General features: G+C 39.4%; 1 protein-coding gene across 10 annotated transcripts in view; it reads right to left on the minus strand.

The window, feature by feature from the left end:
• GLIS3 (GLIS family zinc finger 3) overlaps nt 1-22,724 on the minus strand; it is a 206,337-nt gene that overhangs the window by 33,496 nt on the left and 150,117 nt on the right. For all 10 annotated transcript variants that reach the window (XM_050716144.1, XM_050716143.1, XM_035565811.2 and 7 more), the window contains 2 exons: nt 18,133-18,274; nt 8,187-8,349 (listed from right to left, as the gene is read on the minus strand). In XM_050716144.1, the coding sequence (XP_050572101.1) occupies nt 8,187-8,349; nt 18,133-18,274 (305 nt within the window). The remainder of the gene's footprint in view (nt 1-8,186; nt 8,350-18,132; nt 18,275-22,724) is intronic.

The raw sequence follows: 22,724 nt of genomic DNA on the forward strand, positions 1-22,724 counted from the left end.
CTTTGTTCTATGTATGTTACATAGAACAACTGGAAAAAAAAAATCTGCAGGCAATATAATGTATATGAAGGCAAGTGTTAAACTGCTTCCAGCTGAGCAGAGCCTGACCACATCAAAATACTGATCTGCACTCAAGTGTAAACTGACAAGCCAGGCAGAAGAAAGAAAGGTTCAGACTGAGACTGGCGGTGCAGCTGCCACAGAAGTTCATCATTTCATTGGCATATTTTACACACAGCTCTGTCACTACTGGCACTACAATGAGACACACTACTAAGTGAGAGGATTTTATAGTCTTGTGTTTGTATTTTAATTATATTTCCTTTAAATTGCATATCTAGAAGTACATTACAAATACTTGCTACAGTCATTTTTGCAGAGGGAAAGCAGACGGAGAGCTGGGGACCCTGCCCCAGATGACCAAACTATCCACCAGAACAACTAGATCTGGTCAGTAAATGAAAGCTCAGTGTAGGCTCAGGAATGTCTTGATGTCACTTTCTTATTCATGAGATGAAAGCTGCTAAGGCCAATAAAAAGATAGAGGATATTTCTGCAGGACGGTGAATTAATAATGATGTCATATCCCTGTTGCAGAACAGCCACTCTCTTTGCTCCCAAAAGCAGGCTGCATGCTATGCTAGGCAAAAGTACCCACCTATCCTTCTCTGTGATGGGTGTGCTCACTGGCTGCTGCTAGGAGAGACTGATGCTTGCAGTTAACACAGTCTGCCAGGATCCTAAACCATCAATCTGGTCCCTGTCCTCCTGAGACTAGACCTCACTACACTAGATGGCATTTTCTTTTATCTAGTATAAAGGTTGTTTTTTCTGCACAAGAATACGGAAGTTGTAAGCTCACCCTGAGTACAACAGAAGATGTAACTCCAGAAGGAGCACTACAGAACACCTCTGGACAGGGTCATCTAGCACGTAACACAATTAAGTCGAAGACACCTGAGATACTTTATGCTACAGCTCAGAATCAGTTTCTGCCTCACATCATCTGTATGACTTTGACCTTATTTGTTACCTATTTACTATATTTCTGGTAGATGCATAATTTACATTTGCGGTATAGTAAATGTCAAAATAAACTTTGTTTGATTTACTGACTGTTCAATATTCTTTGAGAATCACATTTTAGGCATATTAGACACAGATTTAAATGGTCTTTATGATGATTTGATATTAGCTTCAAAACCACATAAATTACTTCTGACGTGCTATGTAGTTGGAGGTAAGATGTCAGTACTGAGTTGTTCAGTCTTTAATGCATCAAATATTTTTTTTTTTGTTCCAGAAAACTGCCACAGTGTATACTTTAAGACATACTAGGGAGGAAGAAAATAAAGCATGAATGTGTTTCACAATAATACTAGAAAATAATTTTGAGAGAAAGAAAAAACAGTAGCTGTCTTGTGATGAAAACATCAGAGAGTTTTTAAAACGTGCCACAACTGCCTGGTCTCCCTGAGAAAGGACTGGAGTTAGCTTTTCGTATAGCACTCACATAGAAAAACTGCTATTTGCTGCCAGAGACCAAGAACAATGCACAATAATTTTTCATTACTACTATTATTTTAAAAATCATTGGATATCATTCTCTGCGCTTTCAAAATTCATTTGTGAAGATTACCTCTTAAAAGTAATTTTCTCTTTTAAGTAGCCTACAACAACAGGCAAAAAAATCCTTTTCAAAACTCAAAATGAAAAGCACAGTATTGAAGATTTCACATTTGATTTAACATCTAAAAAATCCTCCCAATGATAATGCACTACTTTGTATAGCCAGACAGGACTCCCTTTTAGTAGACTTCAGTGGTCTTTATAATGATTTATGAATCACTTCATGAATTCCTGGCTTACTCATATGGGTGACTATAGTTATCTAGTTATATTTCCCTTCTGCCCAACAAAGGAGAAGCTTGGACTTCTCTCAGTCCAGATTTGTCCCCAAACAAACCACAGTATGTTACTGGGGGAACTGCAAATTTAATTTTGTTTCTGGAACAATCACGACCAGCTTGTAACCGCTAGGAAATTACCATCAAGAATTGTTGCCAGGCACTGGAGCCCATGCAATCAGGAACCAGCCAGATTTGCAGAAGGGTGCCTTCCCTATGCCTGCTGGATGCAGAATTAGAGGAAGAATGTTTCTGGAGCTTCAGATAGCCTCTCCCTTTCCAACACTAGCTAGGAAAATGTGTCAGTTAGACATCAGATAGACAATAACTAGACTAGATAGGAAGCAAGATAGATGACAATGTTACCAAATTTTACCAGTTTTGATGAGATTATTTTAAATGGCATATATATATACATATGGGTTTTGTTAATAAGCAATACTGGACAAGACTACACGGAGAAAAAACTACTCTAGCACTTGTTGACTGGGGCTGGCCTAAATGTAAATTACATACACAACCTGAGCAACCTGTGGAAAGGAAAGGAAAGAGGAATGCTGGTAATAATGGTAGTTTATCTTAGCTGAGTGCCTTGCAGTACATGGCCACCTGTAAATGAGTGTTTGATGTGGTGGGGAAACAACCTTTTATGTCCTAGCAAGCATATGTAAAAGGTGTTCTTCACCCAGAACATCAAGTGCACTGAGACTCCTTGACTAAAGAACTGGCTTTGCTGAATTGGATGGTCATCAAAGTGCTGAAGGGATAATTTTTGTCGGTGGAGTAAACAGAGAGCTGGGTGGAGAGAAACCCTTTTTTGTTAAACTTCCCACCAAACAGAACTGTCATTGCAAGGCAAGACAGTAGAGGTAGGTATCACATGATCACAAGTTGTCACTGTTCTAGCTGGTTAGAAGCAAGGAAAGCAAGAAAAGAATAACCATTCAAAACTATGCCTGCCCTAAGGCTGTTTGAAGGTATTCCACTTTTCCATGGAAATTTGAAGAGTCATCACCTCAGGATTATCTTGGCTGCTGTTTGTTTGTTGTTTTTTTTTTTTTTTTTTTCCTTAGGCTATCAGTCCTTCATTTGATTTCATACTCCCAGTCTCAGGAAGCTCATGGAAGTACATGATTGGTCCAGCAATATTGGACATACTGCTTATAAAGGAACCTCTCAGTGGGCTTCTCCCACCTTCACTGCTTGCTGTCTCCAAAACCTGTCATCTCATCCACTTCACAGAGCTCTGTGTAGCTAAATAGCTGTCTCTCCTGCCATGGAGGAGGGAGAGCAGGAAATTTGGTCCAAGACTGGAGCCAGCATGCTGATGACAAGAGGGTCAGAACTGGGGAATGATTAGCTGTGAGGCAGACTTAAAAGCGAGAATGGACATAGCTAAGGACAGCTGTAAACTTGCTTTAAAAAAAGTGTAAAGGTAAATTTACTCTGAGCCTTTTCTGTAGTCAAAGGGAAATAACCCTGTCTGTTCTTTGACTTGTTGGACTGTTCAAGTAAAAAGGACTTAAGACTTTTTACTGTCTCTTGGTAAATAAGCTAGATTACAGAAAAAATGTCTCATGCAATCAATTTTTCCTTTTAAAAGAAAGGGCATGTTATGTACCCAAATACCAAACAACCCTCTGGGCTGCAGGACAACAGCTCTCAGTTTAATATCCCTAGAGGTTTTGCACATTTCTGCTTTAGATGTTTCAGAGTTGTAGAAGAAAAGTGATTTTTTCTGAATTGGGCAAAAGATTGTTAGGACTTCAAATCCTGTATTTCACTTTTCCTACCTAATAGTTTGCTGGGAAAAAGGTTAATTCCAGTTATTCTGTAGTTTCAAATAAGTCCTGCAGGGGATTAGAAACAAAATAATAACAGCACATTATACTATAGTAATGAAAGCAAGTGAAGAGAATATTTTCTTTGCTAGGGACACAAAACATTTGTTAAAAACTATACTGAAAACAAAGGGAACTGCATCTGTGTTCAGCCTCCAAATTTGCACTCATAAATCTCTACCTAGAATCCTGCAGGGGAATAATCCCACAGCAAGTTTCTATCCTCATGGTGTCCAAGGGAAGTTGACTGCACGTACTAGTGAACTTAATACTATATCCTTATCAGTCATTAATAAGTGCCTAACAATCCTTTTCATGCTTTTTTTTCATGTTAAGTAAGTCCTCATGCTTTAGGAACACAGGAACTGTTCTATTGGGTCAAACCCGTCCATCCAGCCCCAAGAAGGGGTGAGAGGAAGAAAGAACAGCCCCTCTGACCAGCACCACAAGTTATTTAGTGAGATGAAGAAAGAAGAGTGGAATTTTTGCAAGGAACCTGTGAGAGGGCACATTGAAATACAGGTTTCCTGGATAGAGAGATACAACTTTAAAATCTCACCATTTGCTGTGGTTGTACTGAATAAGAAAACTTTCTTTTTTTTTCATATGTATATATATTAAAAAAAAAGAAAAAAAAAAAGAAAAGAGAACAGGAAAACAGTGCCTTTGGAAAAGAGAGAAATTGTGGACAGAAGATGGAGAAAAATTCCATGCTTTGCTAGATCAGCCCTGGCTTGGCATTAGACCTGTTGCCACCTCCACCCTTTAATGTCTGTCATTTGAAGGTGTCATTTGCTCACTAAGAAAAAAAATGCTAATGTCTCAGCAGCCAATCCTCCCAAGTGCCCCATGCCAGAAAAAAATTACTGTACTGATTTCAAAACCACCCTGTTAAGGTCTCTAACTAAAGGCTTTCTTCAAGCCAGACCCTTGTACACCCCATACGAAGGGCTTTGTAACATGTGAACATCATATGCCCCAACTCCTTGTTTAGAACCACTCAAAGGCTTTTGCTTCTGGAAGTCTGGCTTGGAGCTACTTACTATTTTACAGCAAAGATATAAAAGTAATATAACCACACAGTCAAATAAACAAAAAGAAGCACGGTCACAGAACTTATTATAGTATTGCAGTAATGCTAAACTGAACAGTTCAAGTCATTTTTTCCAGCTTTATGTAGTCTCCAGACATTTGTGTCAAACCAGGATGTGTCATGCTTCAGGGACATACCAGTAGCCCTGGTTCACAGAATGGTGAAAAACATCTAGAATGCCATGTCCAAAGAAAAAGGTTTGACATGGTCTCATATCAGTTAATGGGCTACTGTTTCCGCAACAGTGAGTCTTAAAAAGCAAAACGTGTGTGCTCTTTTGTTGTTGCTATTGGTTGGTTGGCTGTTTTTTTTTGTCTTCTTTTTTTCTTGTCTGCGTGTGTTTTTTGTTTTTTTTTTGCAACCAAGGAAGTTACTATTCAAAATTATTAATTTCAAGCATTGTCCTCATCAGTTTTGTGGCACATTAGCTATTCCACATAAAAACAGAATTAGTTTTCTGTTTTTTAACTTGATTAATTTTTTTAAGCTTCCCTTAATGCCCATGTCTTCTTCTATTACAAAAATCAGCAAAAAGGAACCCAAGTACATATCTCCTTTCATACATATGATTTTGAGTATCATAACTACCTTCATATCATAACTACCTTTGAGTATCATAACTACCTTCATTGAACAGTTGCAGTATTCAAACTAGGGGAGCACTGAAGATCAGAACCTAAGAACTGGAAGAAACAAAATGAAAGCCTCCATTTTTATTATGTATTTTTGCTCCTTCAGTGAACGAAGTTGCAACTCTCTATCTGACTTGCATTTAGTACATACAGCTTTGTACATAGAATGAAACCAGAGGGATGTGTGCCTCATGTTTAGTTCAGTTTCTCACATTAGAAGGCTCAGTTTGGTCCACATTCACCCTCCCATTACCTTGGTGGAGAAAGATGGAAAAGAAGCCTTGCAATTATTTCTCTATCCCATGGCCACTGAGAGGTAGAAAAAGCGATTATTTCTTTTTGCTGCTGTCACTCACAAGCCTGAGTCTACCGTACATAATGCAAAGGGCATATGAATGGCCCCAGGGTCAGCAAAGCTGCTAGGCAAGCTTGGACTGTGTTTGTTCCAGCAGATGTAAGCCATTGCAGGGAGAAGTGCTGGTCAGTCCATCCTAACTCTGGAATGAACCCAGGAATGAACCTGTAGCATGTCAGGAACTGTACACCATGGGGGGGACAAATCCCCTCTTTGCCCCTAAAACCTGCAGTCATCTCAATGATGAGATGGACCTTTAAAGGTTCCACCCAACTCAAACCATTCTATGATTCTATGGGGATAAGCAGGGGAATTGACATGTTTCAAAAACACTATTTCAGGCACTTTGCATACCAGTGATTGTTTGTTTGGCTCACATTTTCACAGCTACCCTCACAGGCAGAAAGTGGTATGACAGACTACTTGCAGGACCCTTACACAAGTGACCTGTATTAGATTCAAAATGCAGACTCTGTATTAATTTTTCTTTTAAACATTTGTCTTAATTTTTACTATATGTTCTGTCATCAAACCAAAACTGCTGTAATATACCTTTTTCTGAATTTAAATTGTCATATGTCCCATTGTCCAAGTGAAGATACTGGCATCATTTTTTTAATCCAGAGTAACTCCACAGATGGGAAATAGCACACATAAAAATGATAATTTTTATTATTGCTATTCTGTAGAGAACAGTAGCATCCTGAGGTCTGTAACCCATTCAAGAACTTCATGAGTTAAGTCATACTGTAGATATGCCTGATATGTTTTCCCCTGTATAAATGCTTCAGAAATGGTCTAATGAGAAGATTACTGTCTTCTACCATGAAATAGTAATAACTGTTGATCTGTCCCTGCCTGTCATCTCATGCTCTGGTAGTTATTAGATAAAGATGTCAGACCAGTCACACACTTGCCAGAAACGACAGAAAACTACACCAGTAAATAAAAGCAGGGCAAGAGAGTACATGCAGTCCCAGAGTTTGTACACAAAGCCAGAGTCAGGGTAAGGGATTCAGGAAAAAAGGATTCAGGAAAAGTAAAAGGATTCAGGAATGTGTGGTCAGAAGTGAGGAGGAAGGCCTGAACCACTAGATCACTGTGGAATGGCAATCTCTGACAGGTGTGTGAACAACTTGCAGTGACCCCAAAACTGGCTGAATTCACTTTGACAGGTGTGTGAACAACTTGCAGTGACCCCAAAACTGGCTGAATTCACTTATGTCATCTGAAAGTGAGAAGTACTTTCACCTCTTACCAATTCCCTGAACCATTGTGCTCTTTCATCTTCCTGATACAAAGTGGAGTTACAACTGCTTTCCTCAAAGAAATATGTTTGTATATCAGTATAATTAAAATCTAGGGAATGTTTTTCTCAGGATTATAACTGTGTGCTCTCCAGATTACTGGGATTTCTATCACTGTAGAAAATTAAACACTTTAAAATATATTAATAACATCCTGCTATCTATAATTTAGAACGATGAAAAACAGGGAGATTAAACAAATAATGTTTTTAAGTATCCTTATACATATAGTAAGAAGTCATTATTTTATTCACATTGAAGTGTTATAGCCTATCTTGATGGCTTTTCTACTGGAAAGGTTTACTTAGGGTTCTTCAGTCTTGTGATCTGGTAGATTTCTGTTTCAGTGAACTAAGTGGAGATCTGTAACACCATATGCTATATAAAAAATTTGAAAGGCTGATGAAAACAGTTTAGGAAATGTTTAAAGATGAAAATTAAATTACTTTCAAGCAATTTGCTTTCACATCATTGAAATATCTGAAGTCATCAAATCAACAAAGGTCACGGGTTTGTACCTAACCAGCATAAAATACGTGCTGATCAGAAATTAAGCTCTCAAACCAATGAATTAAAAATAAAATCTATTCATTCAAGTTTTCTCTTACATAATAGTAAAAAATGCTAAGTTCCTGCAGAAATAGTCAGTATTAAGAGAATATTGAAAGAAAAGAGATAAATTTATGACTCTTCTACCACAAGTAAACAGAAACATGAATCTCAGGGTTCCCATTCTGTAAGGTGTTACCGAGCTCTTCTGAAGTTTATTGTCCCAGCCAGTATGACTTTCCTTGACCAGGGCATGGGTGGAGATCAAGGCAGGTTTGAAGGAAGTCCCTGAAATGGAGTTGGATGGAAAGCCCACCATGCCACTGGTATAATGGAGTCCCTTTCAACTCTCCCATGTAAACCCACACCCAGAGCAATTGTTCCCCAGTGGCTGCCATCAGCAACTTTCTGAACACCAACAAGTCCATTTCCACCAATCCTGGCAGATCTGAAAGCTGTCCTGACACAGACACAGTGTGGAACAAGCAAGGGGTGGTCTTACCTGTCAGAGTCCGCAGCTGTGAGAAGAGGTAACTGGGAAGAAGGATGGAGAGGACTACTTTGTACGTTACATGCTGGGGAGGGGTGGCTGCTGGGCTGGGACAAAGACACTGCCCCAGCCACTGTTCCATTTTGAGTTGTCTGCGTGCTGGGGAACACAGATGCTGAAACCAAAAAGAGAGATATAAACTTCATCAGGCATAGACACAAAAAATAACTAAATAATCTTTGTTGCTCCCAAATGATGCTCTCATAAAACCAGGCAGGACACAGTTGTGCACCTTGTCTTGGGAATTTTGCCTGAAAAAGCTGCAATTCTTCTATAGCTTCATCTTGTATAAAAGGTGTCAAATATATACTAAGATATATTTATTAGAGCTAGTGAACAATCAGAAAGCATAGCTTTGTAAGTAGTGAAATACTTCAATGTTTTCCCAACTGCAAGCTTCAAATTCCTCAAAGACCTCAACCCAAACCAAAATATTATTGCTCTTAGATTGCCCAGTAATATATTCAAAAATGCTAACCTAGCATTAACAGTTTCATAATTTTCGTTGTGGTTGTTTTTGGATGCATTACGAATAAGGAAAGCTTCTAAATGATTAAGCTAAAAGCATTACAGGACTCCCCCCTATGCCCTAAAGAGTTGACCACAAACCCTGTAATCTAATTTTTGGAAGTTCCTAAAGTTAGGCAGTAAGACCCTGATTAGCAAATCCTTCTGAAGGTCCAGATACTCAATTATTTTCAATGAAATCTGTGTCAGGTACTTTATGTTCATGTTGAGTGGTAGTCAAATAAATACTTCTGAATATATTATGAGCCCTGTGACAGCCTGTAGGCTGTCTACAACATGAAAATGAGCAGTCACTGTTTGCTTGTCATATCTTCCAATCTTTTTCTAAAAAAAAATTTTTTTAGGCCTAGTTTATAATATAAAATTAAATCTGTAAAGTTTACATTATGTGAGTATGTTGGAGCTAATGATTCAATTTTATTCATAAAATCCTAAAATTTAAATCAGTTTGCCAAAAGGCGAACTCATAAAAGGTCTTCCTATGGCTAAAATACCTGCATGGATCCTGTAGAACAAACACTGATTTATGACTAACCCCACCACAAACCCCTCTGCAAGAAAATGACTTCTCAGGTCACAATTTTGAATGTTGGTGCCCACGATCAAAACTTTAAGAAGCCCACCTCATTTCCCGAGTCCTCAGCATATCTTTGTAATGCCTCTGTTCCTCCTCATGAGGCAACCTATGTGATACACTAAGTATTCAACAGGCTAAAGCAGAGTTAAGGAAACGTTCAAGAGTGTAATTATACTGTAATCTTATTACAGAGCAGTCCTGGACATGTTTCAGCTGGCGGAGATGACAGGAAATGCTGGAGATGGAGGAAACCATTTTGCAAATAAAACTGTCTAATACAGACACTGTTAAAGTTTAGGGAAAGTAGGCATGAGCCACACTGGTGGGCAAAGCTGGAGGAATGGAGACTGCCCTACCATGTGGCAAGGATGGCCAACAAAAACACCTGTGGCTGCCCTCTGCACTAGCCCCTACTGTTTGTTAAATCTTATTTTGGCCAGAGACTCCCAATGACAATGCAAGTTACAGCAGACATCTGATAGTTGAAGGCCTTTCCCAAACCTTGGAAAGACACAGAGGATGCAGAGCCCACAGTGATATGACAGATACTTTAAGCCAGAGAGGTAACTCAGTAAGACAGGACTGGGAAAGAACCTCTCTAAGAGAAGCACAAAATAGCTTTTGTTTGTTTTATACTTTCATCTTGCACCCCTAAAATTGCTCTCTTCACTTCTGTCTCTCAGAGTAGCATCAAGATGAATGCAGAGGGAAAGAAAAGAATGCCATTTAGAAGTTACCATTTTATGCTTACATGCAGTATGGGAGAAAATATTGAAAAACAAATTAACATTCTGACAGAATAAGTAGAGAGAATATTTAACGTAAATCAGTATATTCAAAATAAACTCTGTTTATCTTAATAAAAGCAGAGATAGGTTTAATTACTCCTTGCAAATATAGAGTAACCTGCATTTTTTTCAATGAGAAATGTGCAAGAAAATACAATGACTTGATTTTTCCAGTAATGTGATCTTTATGTTTAAAACAATTTATTTCAAGACTGTGGTAGATAAGGAGTGAAAAGGCTGGACTATAAATAAGTTTCCAGCCTAAGGTGGCAGTTGTTCTTCCCTGCCCTAGCTGAAGGTGAGGATTTCAGGCAAGTACTTTCTAAGTTGTGATCGCATGTTTCTAGCTAGTCCAGGCTGCAGTGGTAACACAGGTTTCTTCATCACTGCCAGAGATTTGGTAACTCTGCCCCTGGGAAAAGGCTACCTGCAGCCAGGAATGGACAACTACCTGCCATCTGCAAAAGCTGCTTTCTCCGAAACAGAGCAACCCAATGCCCGCTGCAACATGCACCATCATAGCCTATCTACTACAGTAGTACCTTTTGGCTATGTTTCCCACGAACTCCTCTGCATTTGTTTCTGTTTCTGATGATTGAACAGTACAGAATGTAAAATAAGAGCTAACTATTTCAGAGACCAAAGGAGCAGGTAGGACATTCATCGAAGAAAAAGCATACATTTTATCTGCAAAAATACACTCTTCAACACAAGGTAAGTTAAATGATTGCAGCATGAGAGAAGAGCATTCCTGGGCTCCCACAGCACCTTGTAATGAAGTTCCCAAGAGCAGCACCATGAATGATGGTGTGGGAGACTACACAATGCCCACAGACATCTCAACATGCCTTCTGGTGGTGCTGCCTGTTGCTGCTGCATACAGGTACCGTGCCAGCAAAAGCACCTCTGTGGGCACCCAGTGAAGTGAAATCATGACGCTGGCAGCTGTGTCCCAGTGGAAATGCTGTTATTAAAACTTCCTGGTGTGGACATGGCGTTGGTCCACCCTACTACTTTAATCTGGGAAATATGAATTGAGGGAAAACACTGTCAGCTATTGGCAGTCTGCAGACTTGTGGCAGTCAACAAATATTGTCAGTGACAGGTCATTTCCCTAGTAGAGCTGGTCTTAAGACACTGACAGAAAAGTCTCGATGCTATTTAAGAAACTCCTAGATAACTTGATCACTTTTTCTTGGGACTGCTGTGTGTGGCAAGCTTTTCTACTGCTTTAGGTGTTAAATGTGTGTTGCTTGCTCAAAGTGTTGGCAGGAAATATGTACACAAAGGAATGCCTTTTCAGTGCCTGATCCCATTAAACACCTGATTTGAATGGTATGAAAATGAACAAATGTTCACAGCCACAAGCATTATTGCTAACTTAAGTATACCACTAGCCAGGTACACACAGAAAGATGCAAAATTAAGATTAAGTATTAATTAATGAAAAGGGTTCCCACAACAAGTGTTTTCTCTTTAACAATGCAAGATAAATTAACCCATTTAGAGTAATTTCAAAAAGATTCAGATATTCCAAAATCAAAAAACAAACAAAAAAAACCACCACAAAACCACAAAGAATTGTGGCTGCTGTTCCTCTGTGTGTCTTACATAGCTCAAGCTGCATCATGATTTAAAGATGCGTTCATCCTGACTATGAGCCTTGGACTGGATTAAACCCACAAAGATCAATCAATTACAGCCACAGAGAAGGAGGGATCAAGTTTTCATTTCTGGTATCTCATCAGAAACTAATTTAACAAACCATAAGTAATTTCCATGAGAATACCTCTGCAAAGATATTCTCTTTATGAGAAGCTAAACTCACATGAATTCTCATAATATACAGGATCAAATTAGGTGGATAGGACAGAAAAAGTAGATTCTGAATAAGGTTCCTTCAAAAAATCTCAGAAAAGTATCACTTAAAAAGTTTCAGAATCCAAAGCTTAATTTTTTATTTTTATTTTCTATGGAGCCAGAAACCTATAATTTCATGGAACATTTTTAAAACAAGAATAATCACACTTCCCTTTGCAAATTATCAACAATGGTATAATTTACGAGCTTGGATTTAGTACTATCAAATCAGCACTCTGTTAATTTCTACCCCCAAAACACCCCTCCTTCTACCACTGCCACCATGAATTTGGAGGTCTGAGAATCAGACCATACAAGAATAACAGTGTGAAGATTTCATTTCATAGCTCAGAGCCAATTAAAATTACATACTTATTAATTTGCAAGATTGGCTTTTTTAATTACTGTATTTAACTTTCTAGTTCTTCTAGGAACATTTATGCTGTCCTTGTGAATGAGGAATTTGGTAATGCACAGAAGGAAAAATCTGAAATGCTTTTTGCACTTCGGAGCATCCCTTCCATATATTCCTCCCTTTTTCCACCCCTAGGGAGCACATACTTCTCTACGTGATTTTCTGGACAGAAATTTGTGCATGTGCTGTACTGATCCTTATGTGGTAAGCCCAGAAAATGTAAAACATGCCTCCTGTGCTCTAATAAACCTGCCCAGCTGATCTGGAAATCTGAAGATTCCAACATGCATAGGACTTAAGCAGCTACCGTGCATTAAGAGAGAGAGCAGAAGTCAAAATTACAGTACATGATAAACCTGTCTCCAAAGTAGGTCCAGTGGATGGACCATCTGCACTGAAGGTCTCTGAATCCTTCTCCAGATGTTCTGCAGATAGGTCAGAGATATAGAAAGCACCCAAGTATAGGAGGCACCCAGAAAGCTGGAGAATTTAGACTACCTACTCAATATACTTGGGTAGAAGAAGCAAACAAGTCTAGGGAAGCACCTGGTACACCAATCCAGTCTTGTAATTTGGAGACCTGTTCAACCAATCAATTTCTTTTGGGACAACTTACCTTAAATACTTAGAAAAGTAAACACTTAGAACACACAGTGGTTTTGTGATAAAGATCCTTCACAAATAAATATTGTACTGAGACACCACACTGTTTACTAAGACTCTTTTTCTCTACTTAACAGCTTAGAAAACCAGAAGGAAAATTGACAAGCCATCAGATAATTACTAACTGAGTCAATTAAAATATCAGAGTTAACTTACAGTTAACTTATAGACCACTGATAAAAATGTTAAAATGGTCCTTTGCTAAAAGCCTCCCAATTGCTATTCCCAAAGCTGACTACAATATATATAAGGAACGTCTTGTGGTTGTAATTTTTGAACATTCTTTGATCTCTGAGGTGTTCATGACAAACATTTAGTAGCCTTGTTGCCTCGTCCTTGCAATGATGGGGACTTGGACTGATCATTAGTTGAGAAAGGTGAACATACTGGAAACTTTCATAGTTATCTGTGATTAAGAAATGGTGAAATCCCTGAAGCAATGAAGTAGGGTCTGGATTGGGATATAAGGTTCTTCCTGCCATGGAGTCGTTACATCATATCCTCAATTTTCACGACAGATTCTTTGTTTCAGAGGACTACAGTTTCCCAAGTTCCGTCTCATCTTGAAGAACAGAACTAGAAACAGTGCATCTGCTTTGTTGCTTACACTGTTTATGCCAGTTCATCAGTGAATGTTCTCTCCTTCACAATGTAAATTCAATCATCATTCCAATTTTTGAAAAAAATATTCAGCTCTCTCAAAATGAAAAGTATAAACTCAGAAGTAAAACTAGAGAGTAGAGGGAGTCTGATGGGAAAGAAAATATCTTCATTAAAATAGGTACAAAAATAACATTAACAGTTTTCCATCCACTGTAATTTGTATATGGTCCTACCTGGTAGTATATTACACATATTAAGAATTCTGAATACATATGCCATACTTAAATTCAGTCAAAAAGGTGACAATAGAGATCCTCTTAATTGTTGGTCACTATGCATCACCTCCTCTTTTGCATTCCTTATGCATCAAATACGACTCTGTTTTTCATTGTAATGACCATTCATGTCTCAGTTGTTCTTTCACATTCTTCTTTTCTTCCAGTACTGAGCTGTAGCTGCTATCCAACGCCAATGCTATTGGCTTTAACAGACTACATTTCCCTCAGAAATCTCCCACACTGTGCCTAATGGTTAGGGAGCTCCCACACTGGAACAATTTATAAAATCCTTTCATTTTTCCTGTATAACTCCTCTATTCTCTACCTGCCTGTTGAATCTATCTACTGCCTATCACTACCCCAGATAGAAAATCCTTTGGAAAAGGATTTACTTATTACATGTGTAGAGCACCTAGCTCTGTATTATTTCATTGGGGGGTAGAAGTGGGGGTAACCCACAAAAATAAATGGTATTTAAGTAAAGCATCTCTCAAGTCACAGGTATGAAAGTATTTAGGTGGAAATTTCATGGTATCGGAGAATAAGACATTATTTAAAATATAGTTAGAATCTCATTGCAAAACCTTTTGTACATTTCCCAGTCAAATTTTAATTTCCAACATATAAAGAAAATCATGCACTTGAGAAGATATAGTAACATCATTTGCTTGCTTCAGGGCAAATCAGAGTGTGATATTCTGTAACTATTTATATATGACACATTCCTGTTTAATTTTAATATGGAATGGCCAAGTTCTAACCGAACAGCTCTGTAAAAATATAAAAAATTTTGTATTGCATTATTTGTGATTCTTTCAGCCTTAGGGATTCTATACTGCAGTATACTAAATATGCTGCTAATGAGTTCACAGTAGAAAAACCTTCATTTGTGTGTTATTATTACTGAATTGCTCAGATCTTCAATCTATGACCTGAGTAAGTCTAAGGATTTTTAAAAACAAAACCCTACATTCTACCAGAAATTTTGCATTTTACTGGGAACATACTTTGAATTTCTGTTTTACAAAATATCATGCTTATCCCTAGAAGAGTATGTATAGCTGCTTAACTTTATACCTGTTAATATGTAAGGCTCACTGACTTCAATAGATCTGCTCTTGTGAGGATAATTAAGGACATGTTTACGTATATGCAGGATCACATCTTCAATTAGTTTGAATTAAATTTTATTTCCCTCATAGAAGAACTCAGATCATAATGAAGATAATTTTCGCCACTCAGAAAGGTGATACAGTGTGATTACTTAAAATTATTTGTCATGTAAGCATGTCTTCATAACCGTATGCTTTTGGATATTGATTTTATTTTCTTAAAAAAATGAGGATATTTCTATATATCATTCTATAAAGACAAATTGATTTAATGTTGGCTGTATTTTCAGTAATTTTGTGTTTATTTTAATCAAAGGATCTCTCATGTAACCTCACTGCATTAATAAGATTACACTCAGTTCAGATTTCTGTCAGGAAGTCACAAAGGCCACAAGATCACAAAAGCACTTATGCAGTCTTAAGTTTAAGTAATAGATATGTAATGAAGAAGATTATTGTTGTATTTTCTTTTAAATATATCTGTGTTTGTATATTCTGTACCTGTAGAGGGGAACAGAGATCACTGTAGGCATTGTTGCACTTTTTGTAAGTAGAAATGGACTGGCATCTAAATGTCTGCTTTCATTATCTCTTACATATTTCTAATAGTTTGCTTCCAAACATTTATTCCGTAGATCTCCTAGGAAAGGAGAAAGCCTACCTTTGCTTTAAATGTGCTTAAATGATAAGAAAAGCAGCCAGCAAGTAAGAAAACTTTGATTTAAATGCATTGGAAGAATGGAAATCCGTTTGTGTTTCTACTTGAAAAGCAGCACAGGCGAGTCAGCTAATGTACATTCTATCCATTCCCTGTAAAAGTTACATGCTTTATTTTTCAGAAAAGTCTCAAAAGTTTTCTTTATATTTAAAAGAGACATTGTTTTCAGAGAAGATGGAAGGGTGATTTTTCTAAGCAAGCACAAAAGCTTTCATGTTTTGCTTTTCATGCCTAAGGGCATGAATAATTTCAATGTTGCCATTTGGAGCTATCTAGCTTTCCCAAACAATATATTATTATGTAGCAGCTCTGATGAGTGCTTAATGAAACAATGAATTTCAACTGGATCAGGCTGTTGTCAAAATGAAGTGACATGGATTCAAGACAAAATGCCCAAAGCTAACATGTAAAACAACACTACTAACTTCTCTGTAGTATGAAAATAAGACTAGAAGAAATTTGCCAAGTTATATATAGCTCTTAACACGTGTAAAGGAAAACAGTTTATTACTTATGGAGAAATTAATGATGAAAATAGTATGTTGATTAATAGTACGAAAATTGCTGCACAATAGAAGCAATGCCAAGCAAGGAAAACAACAACAACAACAAACAAACAAACAAACAAAACCAAAAAGATTATATCAAAAAGTCTCGACAGTTGGTAGTGTTGTGTAAACCCTAACTATTAAAAGGCAAGGCACGAATGAGATCACAAAAAGTACAACACAGTCTCAGAATTTGTCTATGGGACATCAGGATTGCAGACAACTGTCAGCTAAGAGCTGGCTGGAAATGGTTGCTTCACTTGGCTTAGGATCTTAACAAGTCATGGGGCAGCAGTTCATTCAAGGTGCTGTCAATCTAGATTCAGATTCGTCCAGAAGCCTGAGTTTTAACTCTGAATCAGTCTGGAACGCAGAATTCTAAAAGAGCTACACGGATTACAATAAAAATCTTCTGTGAGAATGTCTTGAATTTCTGAAAAGCTGGTCTCAGATGTAGGTACTGCACTTGTCTGACATACTGTCCCCACCTAGCTTCCACCTTACTTAGTCACTTGAAAGGAAAAAGAAAAAAGAAAAGCTGAGTCTTTTCTTTTCTAACTCTCAGCTTTGCATAACACTGGGTAATGCCAGTAAATTTTTATTTTTATTTTTATTTCATTAATCTAAACATTCCTCACCATCCAACTTCATCTCAAAGTACGAAACAAAGTAAGCAAATCTCAGACTAAGCAAGTATAACCAATACCATGTCACTAGAGTTTCCCTGGTCACCAACAGGTCTTTAAAATCTGAACTATCCTTTAGCTGTCAGAGAGCAGGTGCCACATTCAGCCAATAATCAGATGAAGACATTTAAAGGTTAACAGCCTACTAGTAATGCTAGCTAATTCATAAATTATGATATCACAACTTTAAAACACAGCTTTAATTTTCCTGATTTTTGTCATATAAATCTACATCAACACATATAGTTCATGGCATCCTTGACAAAAACTTATAGAACTCCTTTGTTTCCAAGCCTCTCAGTAAACTAAACCTCTTATTAAAGTGCCCACTTTATATAATGTCATTTTCAGCACTCCACATGTCATTAATCCAATCCTCTCACTTCCTACATCTGGTTCTCAATTAAAAGTTGGACTACTGGACGATGTAATGCAGTCTGTCCAACAGTTAAAAACAGATGTCTTCACAGCTACTACAATACTCCATAAAAATGTAAACATCCTGCCCTGTCTTGAGGTTTGAGATATATTTTCACTCATAATTTCTCAAATGTTTTATATTTAGCTGAAACATGAATAGCTATTGCACATTTAGCCAGGTATTATAGATTTAGATACATTGATATGAAAATCTCAAGTATTTAACTGAAACAATAAAAATAGGATTATTACATTTATAGCACAAATGTGTTTATTGTTGTATTTATAACCATAATATGAAAGTTTACAATGCAGCATTTAAGTTCACTGATCTAGATCTATTAGGAAATTGATACGTGATACAAGAATAATGAACAGGAATAATACCCTCCTTAGAACTAAATGAAGGTAAATGAATTCAAGATGTCTACAAGTAGAAATCACTTGTAGAAGTGAATTACTAGAAGAAGTCAAACACCTATAGAGAATTATTTTTTTCTTGATTGTGGTAGGTCTTTTTCATGGACAAAATAATTTTTCCCCGTTCCCTTCAAAAAAAATCTGTTTAAAATCTTTCCAGATTATTTTGTGGATTCTGTTATTCTCATATGATAGATATGAAATTTAGAATACTTTACAAAATCATCCATAATTCTAGGCAAGCAATATTACAGCAGGCTGTTTTTCTGTCTTTTTCTATACCTGAGTAAATATCATGCGTAGGCCCTGGGGAGTGTCCCATGGTGTTATCCGTAATATCATGTGGTGATGGGGCTGGCTGGAGGGGCTGGATTGTGAGGCAGTCGTTCAGGATGTCCTGGCCAAGGTCTGAGCTTGATCGCAACTGAAACACAAGAGATAAACAGACAAAAAAAAGGAAACAAAACACAAAATACTCTAAGACACTGAAAAAATGTAATGAAGTAATGTTGAGGAGTTAGATAAAGGAATTGACCATGTGAAGAATCCTTCTCTTTTACATCATGGCAAATATCTTTCCACTACAGTAGGTATTTCTCAAATCTGGGGAAGGAAACTTCCTCATGCTTAATAAAACTGTACTCAGGAAAAGGGCTACTTATACAGGTAGGACCTTGGACAGATGAACTTACATGTGCTCTCTTGCCATACACTGCAAAAGATAGAATTGCCCAATTCATGGATGATGGAGACTTATCAAATGTCTGCAATTTCTTATATCAGCAGAGTAGTACTATAAAAAATACAGACATTTTCCTGCTGGTTTGGTGTCCTTAACTAGCTCACTGAAGGATGAGAAAAGCGTCTCTGGCAGTGGCAGTGAAAATAAGGGACTGTGAATGAGCAGCGAGCAGTGATATGACTCAGGATGATCAGGATGGAAGTAGCACCACCTTATATGGACCAAAGCTGTCACGAGACCAAGTTGTTAACCTGACTAGAATCACATTTGTTTTATAACATGGCTGAACTGATCTGAAAATGAGTGCTGTCAAAAGGGGCAGCTGACCGGCTCACACAGTGCCACATGTCCCAGTCACTTGCACAGTACTTTAGCCACAAAGAACAAGTCTGTTTATCTTTCTGGTCTGGCAAAAAAAGACATTCTGCAAGCAATTAATAAATAAATTAACAGGCAGAGTTTTCCTTTGAATAAAAATGGATGAATGGGCTCACCCTGAGGCTACAATACTATTTAAAGCAAAAGAAGAAAAAAGGAGACGTGCTGCAGTGGTCTGCTGTGGAGCTGTTCTAGCTGTTATGCAAAACTGCAGCCTGAAGTTTCTGGCAGATGGATGCTGCTGCAGGCTGCTGGCACTGATGCATGTCTCAACACCCTGCCTCATGTTACAGTCACATATATAAAAATTTTGCCTGTTTCTTACAGCTGTCTCAGCTCATAAGCTAGTCTATACATTTAGAAGTATGAAAAAGCAGGATCTGTGAATATATGCAAGTGGGGCACTGCAGTGGCTGAGATGCAGATAGATATCTTGTCTTGTCACCCTTGATGATGAACAGAGAATTCTTAGCAAAGCAGCATGATGGACAGAAACCTCACTTAGTGCTGGAGAACTTCGTGTACTCATGCATCAGACTCCCAAGATGAAAACACTACAGATACAACAGGCTACTTCTTCCCTTTGGTGCCATGAAAATTGAGCAGGTAAAAATAACTGGAATTTCATGCAGCAGGCAGGCTATGACTTGGTTGCCATCATAGAAACGTGGTGGGACCACTCTCATGACTGGAGTGCTGCAATGCCTGGCTATAGGCTCTTCAGAAGGGACAGGCAGCACAGAAGGGGTGGTGATGTGGCTCTCTATATTAGAGAGTGTTTTGATGTTGTGGAACTTGAGGCTGGGAATGATAAGGTTGAGTCTCTTTGGGTTAGGATCAGCGGGAAGGCCAACAAGGCAAGCATCCTGGTGGGGGTCTGTTATAGACTGCCGAACCAGGATGAGGAGACGGATGAGGAGTTCTACAGGCAGCTGGCAGAAGCCGTGAAATCGTCAGCGCTTGTTCTTGTGGGGGACTTCAACTTCCCAGACATATCCTGGAAGCACAACACAGCCCAGAGAAAGCAGTCTAGGAGGTTTCTGGAGAGCATGGAAGATAGCTTCCTGACACAGCTGGTTAGAGAGCGTACCAGGGGAGGTGCCCCGCTAGACCTTCTGTTCACAAACAGTGACGGACTGGTGGGAGATGTGGTGGTCAGGAGCTTGGGCAGAGTGACTACAAAATGGTAGAATTCTCTATTCTCAGCGAAGTCAGGAAGGGGACCAGTAAAACCGCTGTCTTGGACTTCCGGAGGGCTGACTTTGAGCTGTTCAGGACACTGGTTGGCAGAGTCCCTTGGGAGGTGGTTCTGAAGGGCAGAGGAGTCCAGGAAGGCTGGGCACTCTTCAAGAAGGAAATCTTAATGGCTCAGGAGCAGTCTGTGCCCACGTGCCCAAAGACGAGCCTGCGCGGAAGACCAGCCTGGCTGAACAGAGAGTTGTGGCTCGAGCTTAGGAGAAAAAGGAGGGTTTATAATCTTTGGAAAAGAAGGCGGGCCACTCAAGAGGACTATAAGGATGTTGCGAGGCTGTGCAGGGACAAAATTAGAAAGGCCAAAGCTCATCTGGAGCTCAATCTGGTTACTGCTGTTAAAGATAACAAAAAATGTTTTTACAAATACATCAACACAAAAAGGAGGACTAAGGAGAATCTCCATCCTTTACTGGATGCGGGGGGAAACTTAGTTACAAAAGATGAGGAAAAGGCTGAGGTGCTTAATGCCTTCTTTGCCTCAGTCTTTAGCGGCAAAACCAGTTGTTCTCTGGATACCCGGTACCCTGAGCTGGTGGAAGGGGATGGGGAACAGGATGTGGCCCTCACTATCCACGAGGAAATGGTTGGCGACCTGCTACAGCACTTGGATGTACGCAAATCAATGAGGCCGGATGGGATCCACCCGAGGGTACTGAGAGAACTGGAGGAGGAGCTGGCCAAGCCACTTTCCATCATTTATTGGCAGTCCTGGCTATCAGGGAAGGTCCCAGTCGACTGGCGGCTAGCAAATGTGACGCCCATCTACAAGAAGGGCCGGAGGGTAGACCCGGGGAACTATAGGCCTGTTAGTTTGACTTCAGTGCCAGAGAAGCTCATGGAGCAGATTATCTTGAGTGTCATCACGCGGCACTTACAGGGCAACCAGGCGATCAGGCCCAGTCAGCATGGGTTTATGAAGGGCAGGTCCTGCTTGACGAACCTGATCTCCTTCTATGACAAAGCGACATGCTTAGTGGATGAGGGAAAGGCTGTGGATGTGATCTACCTTGACTTCAGTAAGGCTTTTGACACCGTTTCCCACAACATTCTCCTCAAGAAACTGGCTGCTCGAGGCTTGGACTGGCGTACGCTTCCTTGGGTTAAAAACTGGCTGGGTAGCCGGGCCCAAAGAGTCGTGGTGAATGGAGTCAAATCCAGTTGGAGGCCGGTCACTAGTGGAGTCCCCCAGGGCTCAGTACTGGGGCCAGTCCTCTTCAATATCTTTATCGATGATCTGGATGAGGGGATTGAGTGCACCCTCAGTAAGTTTGCAGACAACACCAAGTTAGGTGCGTGTGTCGATCTGCTCAAGGGTAGGAAGGCTCTACAGGAGGATCTGGATAGGCTGGACCGATGGGCTGAGGTCAACCGTATGAAGTTCAACAAGGCCAAGTGCTGGGTCCTGCACCTGGGGCACAACAACCCCAAGCAGAGCCACAGGCTGGGAGATGAGTGGTTGGAAAGCTGTCTGGCAGAGAAGGACCTGGGAATACTGGTTGATAGTCGCCTGAATATGAGCCAGCAGTGTGCTCAGGTGGCCAAGAAGGCCAACAGCATCCTGGCTTGTATAAGAAGCAGCGTGGCCAGCAGGTCTAGGGAAGTGATTGTCCCCCTGTACTCGGCTCTGGTGAGGCCGCACCTCAAGTACTGTGTTCAGTTTTGGGCCCCTCGCTACAAGAAGGACGTGGAGGTGCTTGAGAGAGTCCAGAGAAGGGCGACGAGGCTGGTGAGGGGTCTGGAGAACAAGTCTTACGAGGAGCGGCTGATGGAGCTGGGATTGTTCAATCTGGAAAAGAGGAGGCTCAGGGGCGACCTTATCGCTCTCTACAGGTACCTTAAAGGAGGCTGTAGCGAGGGAGGGGTTGGTCTATTCTCCCACGTGCCTGGTGACAGGACAAGGGGGAATGGGCTAAAGTTGTGCCAGGGGAAGTTTAGGTTGGATATTAGGAAGAACTTCTTTACTGAAAGGGTTGTTAGGCATTGGAATAGGCTGCCCAGGGAAGTGATTGAGTCACCATCCCTGGAGGTCTTTAAGAGACGTTTAAATGTTGAGCTTAGTGATATGGTTTAGTGGAGGACTTGTTAGTGTTAGGTCAGAGGTTGGACTGGGTGATCTTGGAGGTCTCTTCCAACCTAGACGATTCTGTGATTCTGTGATTCTGTGAATATAACTCAGCACCTGTAGCAAACTCCTAAGGGGAGGAAGGAAAACAACAAGAGGAATTTCCGTCCATCCTATATTTAGAAATGAAGAAACAAGAGTAAAAGGGAATGATTCTCAATGCAGAAAGACCCATTACTATGCTACAAGATGCTGATACTCATTCAAATGTCTTAGTCAAATATTTTTGCCTATTTTTATAGAAACTTTTAACAAAAAGCTTTAATTGAAACAAGTCCTTTACATTTTGTTAAGGGCAGGGAAATCTGAGTTTTCAGACTTGCTTGAAGAAACGTAGGACAATGAAAAGACAGATAATCTCAAAAACAAGCAAATAAA

This window comes from Cygnus atratus, chromosome Z, assembly GCF_013377495.2.
Source record: "Cygnus atratus isolate AKBS03 ecotype Queensland, Australia chromosome Z, CAtr_DNAZoo_HiC_assembly, whole genome shotgun sequence".
Classification (NCBI taxonomy): domain Eukaryota; kingdom Metazoa; phylum Chordata; class Aves; order Anseriformes; family Anatidae; genus Cygnus; species Cygnus atratus.